The 7,467-nt window shown below is 43.6% G+C and overlaps 1 protein-coding gene across 1 annotated transcript in view; it reads right to left on the bottom strand.

The window, feature by feature from the left end:
* Nucleotides 1-360: 360 nt before the first annotated feature.
* Nucleotides 361-7,467, bottom strand: part of LOC111721745 (acyl-coenzyme A thioesterase 1-like) — a 10,435-nt gene continuing 3,328 nt past the window's right edge. The window contains 3 exon segments of the mRNA XM_023511535.1: nt 361-1,112; nt 4,797-4,969; nt 4,972-5,001. Of these exon segments, the coding sequence (XP_023367303.1) occupies nt 507-1,112; nt 4,797-4,969; nt 4,972-5,001 (809 nt within the window). The 3' untranslated portion in view covers nt 361-506.

The following is a 7,467-nucleotide window of genomic DNA, read 5'->3' as shown; positions in this document are numbered from 1 at the left end:
TTTGAAAATTTTTAGTAGATTTATATCTAACTAGTAATCAGTTTATAGTTAAGATGAAAACTTCCATTTGCAATGGAGAAACATATGTAATGTTACATTTTTGATACTACATGGTTTTCCTCTATAGTAGGTAATCATTGCCTTATTAATACGTTGTTCAACAATAATTATTGACCTCCCATCATGTACCAGGCACTGTTAGTTAGGGTTACTCATTTTTCCTTTCAGAGCCAAAGCCTTTCAGCCATGTGGTTGAGATAGTAAGGAGTATGCTTTTCCCACCTCTTGTGTTTCTGCATAATCACTCACTTCCCAGACTAATAAAGTGTATGTTTTTAACAATCTTAAAATCTCCTTCTCACTGGTAACTTCATCTTAACAGTGAAAGGGGAAAAACTCTATGTAGTTATTAAAAAGAACAAAAAGAATATACATAACACACACCAAATGTGGCAGCTGTTCCCAGGAGAGATTAGCAGCAGAGATGCCACACAATCAATTAAAACTTATAGTTTTGCTGGTACTGTCTCCTCTTTACCACCCAGGTGTTTGTGGAAGAAAGTCTGGAGTTGCTCCCAGGCATCCACCTGGGCCATGGCATGAGCCCTGGGCTCCCCTCCCCAAATGACAGGACTGCCCACCAAGGTATGCAGGGAAGCCCGGCATAAGGGGAAGTAAGGAGGCTCAATATAGTGCCCTGCCCCTGGGTAACAGATGATCTGGGGCTTTTTCCTCCCGTGGGCCTGTAAGCGTTTGGAGGCCTCCTGAGCATAGAACTCACTCTTCCAGTTGTGGTCATCCTGACCTACAAGGAACAGGAAGGTGCTCTCAGCCCTTTCCACAGGAATGAAGCTCTTCTGGTCAGGTCCTTCCAGAGGGCTGTTCAGGGCATCCACAATGTCTGCAAAGCCATCTTTGGTCACCTTGATTCGATTTTTGTTGACGCCAATAGGAGGCAGCGTCTCCCCCTTGTAGTGTAAGGTTCCCCCAACATTGGCCACAGAGCCATTGATTATGACAGCAGCCGTGATGCCCTTCAGGAAAGAGGCCATGGAAAGGCATAGTTCACCCCCTTTGGAAATTCCAAGCAGCCCGACTCCTGGACCCTTTACCTGTGAAGGGGACAGGGGCACAAGAAGAAGAATGAGACAACAGGGAGTATGGGGAATGGTATCCACCCTTGGAAGTCAGGTGATCCTGAGCTTGAATGTGGCTTCTGCCATCTACCCAGTTTGCGGGCTTGGGAAATTTACTTACCCTTCTCCTTCATGTCTTCTTTTCCACAATTTCTCCATCACTGTTTGGTGACAACCATGTGTCTGATCTGTCAATGACTTTGGCTGCTCAGTTCCTTGACTTTGTATTTCCAAGGTCTTTTTCTCTGTCCCACCCAAGCCACCCAGTTCTATTGTCATAACTAAACTGAGTCATCATCAATAAGTATATCACGTTCAAAATCTCATCTTTAAGCATTCCACTCTCAGATCACCATCTTTAATACTTTCCGTTTAGCCATTCTGGTAACCCCTGTGTCCACTTCTTTGCAAGCCTGGCTACCATTTTTTCACTATCAATATCTCTCTCCTGTTTTCACTTCCCATCTTTTCCAGCTCAAATTTCATGCTCATCAGTTATCACTCCATTGCAAACTTTGATCATACAGACCTGGAAAAATGCTAACTCTGGTTAAATCTACCTATTCACTTCCTCCAGTCCTGCATTTGTGCAAATGAACATTGGTGGAAGAAAAAAATATATACATTTATGCTAACAGACCTCACTTCCATTTCATGACCACCAATTTCAAATGAGCATCCCCAGTATCCATCAGTCCTGCTGTACTTTACTGGTATAATTGCTTTTCACGTCTGTAAAACACTACTTCACACCTTCTCCTATCTCCCCTAGACCCTGTAACCCCCACATTCCTCTCTCTCTCTTTTTTTTTTCTTTGCCAAGACAGAGTCCCTCTCAGTTGTCCAGGGGTTGAGTTTTGAGGCATCATAGCTCATAGCAACCTCAGACTCTCGGGCTGAAATAATTCTCTTATCTCAGCTTCCCAAGTAGCTGGGACTCCTGATGCCTGCCACAACTCACAGCTAGCTCTTCTATTTGTAGAGACAGGGTCTTGCTTTACTCAGGCTGGTCTAGAACTCCTGAGCTCAGGCAATCTACCTGTCTTGTCCTCCCAGAGTGTGAGCCACCATGCTCGGCCCTTCCCCCATCACTTTTAGCTCTTCATACTTTTTTTGATAGGAATGGGGCCTCACTCTGTCACCCAGCCTGTAGTACAGTGGTGTGATCATCAGCTCTTCATACTTTATCAAGATGACAACAGATACTATTTGGTAGGAACTTCTCATTTTCTCACTGTCAAATCTAGCAATTTCCACATCAGCTTAAACTTTCTGCTCTCTGTCCTGTGTCCAGAGAAGCATCTGACATAAATTTGTTCAATACAGTTGCTGCCTCAGCATCTATTTTTAAGCCTTATATAAGTTATTTGAAACCCAGTTGTACCCCCAACATCTTTGGCCTACTGAAGACTTCCCCTGTGTGGGGCAGTTCATGATATAACCCACTTGTGTCTCCTCCCACGAACCCAAAACCCAACATACCTCTGTATGAGGGGGACATGGGGGTTACAGGGTTGTTGAGCTATGATGCCTCAACACTCAACCCCAGGGCGACTGAGTGAGACTTTGTCCTGGGGAAAAAAAAAAGTAAGGGGGATGTGGGGGTAACAGGGTCTAGAGGAGAAAGGATAAGGTATGAAGTAGTCTTTTACAGACGTGAAAAGCAAATATACCAGTGAAGTGCGGCAGGATTGATGGACGCTGGGGATGCTCATTGCACAGGTGCTGACCACATTAAAACCTAATGACCAACACCAGCATCATGGAAATAAATTCCCTACCTTCTGCATGATTCCTAAAAACTGGCCAATCCACAATCCCCTAAGGAAAATCTGCTTGAGTAACACCCTGAGCCCCAATAAAGCACTTGATCTACCAGTTCTCTCTCTCTCCCACACTCCTTAGTTGTATGTGCATGTCCCAAATTATTCCTCTTTCTGGGACCCGTGTAAGGTATACTATGCTTTTTCTCTGGATCTGTAAGTAATAAACTGCTTCTGTTATTTCATGTTTTTCATTTTGCTGCCTCTTCTGTGTCTCACCTGACCCACACAGCTAATTTCTTTCCAGGTCAGGGCTATCTTATAGAGTGGCTATCTTGGTAGGGACAAACTGGACCCGGGTCTGGTAAGAGTCACAGGGCATTAAACAAATATAAACAAGTTTCCTTTAAGAAGGACATCCAGTCAAATGTCAGACACTTAGGCATTAGGCCTTCTACCAGGATAAGAAACGTCCTGTGAAAGGCACAAGGTAAACATCCATATCCAGATCTCCTGGAGCCTCATCAGGGCAGGGCTAGAGTTTACTGTCATTCTCCTGACAGAGACCTAAAGATACAATGAGAAAAAAAAAAAAAAAAACACATTTCTGTTTGTTTGTCTTTGAGACAGAGTCTCACGCTGTTGCCCTGGGAAGAGTGCCAGGGTGTCGTAGCTCACAGCAACCTCAAACTCCAAGTGATCCTCATGCCTCAGCCACCTGAGTGCTGGGACTACAGGCGCCCACCACAACACCTGGCTATTTTTAGTAGAGAAAGGGTCTCACTGTTGCTCAGATTGGTCTCAAACTCCTGTGCTCAAGCAATCCACTCACCTCGGCCTCCCAGAGTGTTAAGGATCACTGGCATGAGCCACCTCTCCTGTCCCCTATCACCTTTTTCTTTTCTTTCCAAGATAGAGTCCCACTGTGTTGCCCAGGCTAGAGTGCCATGGCTACTCACAGGCACAATCACAGCTCATCATAGTGTTGAACTCCTGGGCTCAAGTGATCCTCCTGCCCAAGTAGCTGGGACTACAGGCTCACAGCACTGTGCCCAACTCTCCTATCACCTTTTTTTTTTTGAGACGGAGCCTCAAGCTATCCCCCTGGGCAGAGTGCCATGGCATCACGCTCACAGCAACCTCCAACTCCTGGGCTCAAGCGAGTCTCCTGCCTCAGCCTCCCAGGTAGCTGGGACCACAGGCGCCCGCCACAACGCCCGGCCATTTTTTGGTTGCAGCCATCATTGTTGTTTGGCGGGCCCGGGCTGGGGATTCGAACCCGCCACCTTAGGTGTATGTGGCTGGCGCCTTAGCCGCTGAGCCACAGGCGCTGAGCCGCTATCACCTTTTTTAAGAGCTTCGGTGCTATTAACCTTGAGCTCTGATTGAATTATATAATAAGCAAGATTTATTTTCAAATCCCCTGATATGCTAAGTCTAGAACTCTCAAAACATTACCTAGTATCCAGGTTCTCTGACTGCCATGTTCCTCCCTCAAAGTTTAATCAAAGAAAAAAATCTTAATTCTGTACTCAGGACAAGGAGGTATTAGGAGAGAGAACTGTTAAATTCAAGCACTTAATCTGGCACCTTCTAGGGACAGCAATTCCCTTCCTCTTTCTTTCTACTTCCTATATCAGACCAAGGCTTCTTAAATGTGTTTGGGCTCTATGAAATATTATAACATACTGGAATTTAAAATTCCATAATAACAACTAAGAACATCTTTACTAGCAGAAAGTATATGATAGAAATACAGAACTGTGTAGAAGATGTCTATGAGAGTGACTATGAAAGGTAGTATATGTTGGGTAAGGAGGAGCTGTGATAAATGAGCCAGCTTCTGTTGGAGGAGGAGACCTGAAAGGTGGCCCATAAAACTCAGAGAAGAGCCAACCTCAGGGTGATTGCACAGGTAGTTGACAGCTTCTTCAAAGTACTCCAGGTGGAGGGTCTCCATGCTCTTGGGGAGGTCTTCATAGTTATAATAAGCCAGAGCCATCACAGCAAAACCCTTCCCAGCCAGCAGACTAGCTCGATACTCCAGGAGGCCACCTCCTGCTCCAAGAATGTCCACAATCCCAGGAAAGGGCCCAGGTTCTAGGGAAGAAAGAAAACACAAAACTAAACTATTCTTGAAACTCTTTGCAGTAGTAACAAAAGCCATTTATTGCCTACTTGGTGATATCAAAGTTTTCTACTAACAATCAGAAATGCTGAAAGACCTTGGTCTTCAAACATCTACAGCAGTAATTTTTAACCAGTGTGCCATAGCAGCCTGGTGTGCCATGGGAGGATCTTAGGTGTGCTCAAATTTTTTTTGAGACAGAGCCTAACTATGTTGCCCTGGGTAGAATGCCGTGGCATCACAGCTCACAGCAAACTCAAAGTCTTGGGCTTAAGTGATTCTCTTGCCTCAGCCTCCCAAGTAGCTGGGACTCTAGGCACCCACCACAACGCCCAGCTATTTTTTTTTGGTTACACTTGTCATTGTTGCTTAGCAGGCCCACACTGGGCTCGAACCCACCAGCCTCAGTGTATGTGGCTAGTGCCCTACTCACTGAGCTTTGGGTGCTAAGCGTGCTGAAAACATTTTTAAAGATCATTAATTCAATTATTTTTGAAAGAAGTTCAAAGTACAGTAAGTATATTCTTTTTTTACTCTTTTTTTGACCAGCATAATTTAAGCATGCCATGGAAATTTAACTCTAGGTTCATGGGTGCCATGAGATAAAAAAAGGTTGTGAAAAACACTGGCCAGGTGCAGTGGCTCACATCTATAATCTTAGCATTCTGGGCAGCTGGCAGAGGAGGATCATTTGAGCTCTGTAGTTTAAGATCAACCTAAGCAAGAATGACACCCTATCTCTACTAAAATAGAAAAAAATAGCCACGTGTTGTAGGTACTCCAACCTACTCAGGAGGCTGACGAAAGAAGATTGCTTGAGCCCAAGAGTTTGAGTTTGCTGTGAGCTATGATGACACTAGGGCACTCAACCCAGGGTGACAGAGTGAAACTCAGTCTCAAAAAAAAAAAAAAGAAAAGAAAAGAAAAACACTCATCTAGAGATTGGCATAGGCTAAATCTACATTCCTGTCTACATCTAGAGCCTCAAAGCATCACAGATGTTCACAAAGATTACTTTTGAGATTAAAAATAATTTATAAGCAGGTTGGCTCCTGGAGCACAGTGGTTAGGGTGCCACCCACATACACCGAGGGTGGCGGGTTCGAACCAGCCTGGGACAGCTAAAACAATAATGACAACTGCAACAATAAATAGCCAGGTTTTGTGGCGGGCACCTGTAGTCTACTTGGGAGGCTGAAGCAAGAGAATTGCTTAAGCCCAAGAGTTTGAGGTTGCTGTGAGCTGTGATGCCACAGTACTCTACCAAGGGCAACATAATGAGATTATGTCTCAAAATAATAATGATAATTATTATTATTTATAAGACCTGGAGCAGTGGCTCATGCCTATAATCCTAGCACTGTGGGAGGCTGAGTCAGGTGGATCATTTGAGCTGCTCAGGAGTTCTAGACCAGCCTGAGTAAGAGTGAGGCCCTGTCTCTACTAAAAAAATAAATAAAATATCTGGGCATTGTGGCAGGTGCCTGTAGCCCCAGCTACTTGGGAGGCTGAGGCAGGAAAATCTCCTGAACTCAGGAGTTTGTAGTTTCTGTGAGCTGTGACACCAGGCACTCTACCCAGGGCTACGGAGGGAGACTCTTTCTCAAAAAAAATTTTTTTAAATAATTTTCCTCCAATAATATAAAAAATAAAAATAATTTATAAACAATGAAAACAAAAACACTGAACTCTCCCCCAAAAAACTGACAATGCCATATACTAGTGAGGAGGCAGAGCTATTAAAACCCTCATACAATGCTGGCAGGAATTCAAAATACAATCACTTGGGAAAACTGTTGGGCAGTTTCTTATAAAGTTAAGCATATACTTACCACAATCCCATTCCTAGGTAGTGAGCCCAACAAATGAAATGAAAACTTGTGTTCATACAGAAACTTGTATGCATGTATGTATAGTGAGTTTATTATCTCCAAAAACTGGAAACAACCCAAATATCCTTCAACTGGTAAATGAATAAACAAACTGTGTACATCCATATGATGGAGTACTACTAAGAAACTAAAGGGACTGATACGCAGAGGAACACAAATGAATCTCAAAAACATTCACTTACTAGGATGCACTTGGAATACAGCTTAAGTGAATGGAAACAGACTCAAAAGGCTACATACTCATTGTTATGATTCCACTTATGGATATTCTCTCCATTTACATAAAAAGTTTGTATTTCACATATAAAATTTAAAGAATAATAAAGCAAACACATTATAGCCAAAAGTCAGATTAAGAAGTAGTTCAGTATTTACTTTGGATAACTGTGGTTAATTCTAAAAAAATACAATAAATGAGCTGGGCGCAGTGGCTCATGCCTGTAATCCCAGCACTTGGGAGGCTGAGGCAGGTGGACTGTCTGAGCTCACAGGTTTGAGACCAACCAGAGCAAGAGTGAGACCCCATCTCTAAAAAAAAAAAAAAGCTA

The sequence above is a fragment of the Otolemur garnettii genome, unplaced genomic scaffold (assembly GCF_000181295.1).
Source record: "Otolemur garnettii isolate 467f Iridium unplaced genomic scaffold, OtoGar3 scaffold00020, whole genome shotgun sequence".
Classification (NCBI taxonomy): Eukaryota; Metazoa; Chordata; class Mammalia; order Primates; family Galagidae; genus Otolemur; species Otolemur garnettii.
The sequence above is the reverse complement of the archived record's forward strand: the minus strand, read 5'-3'. Positions and strand labels throughout refer to the sequence as shown.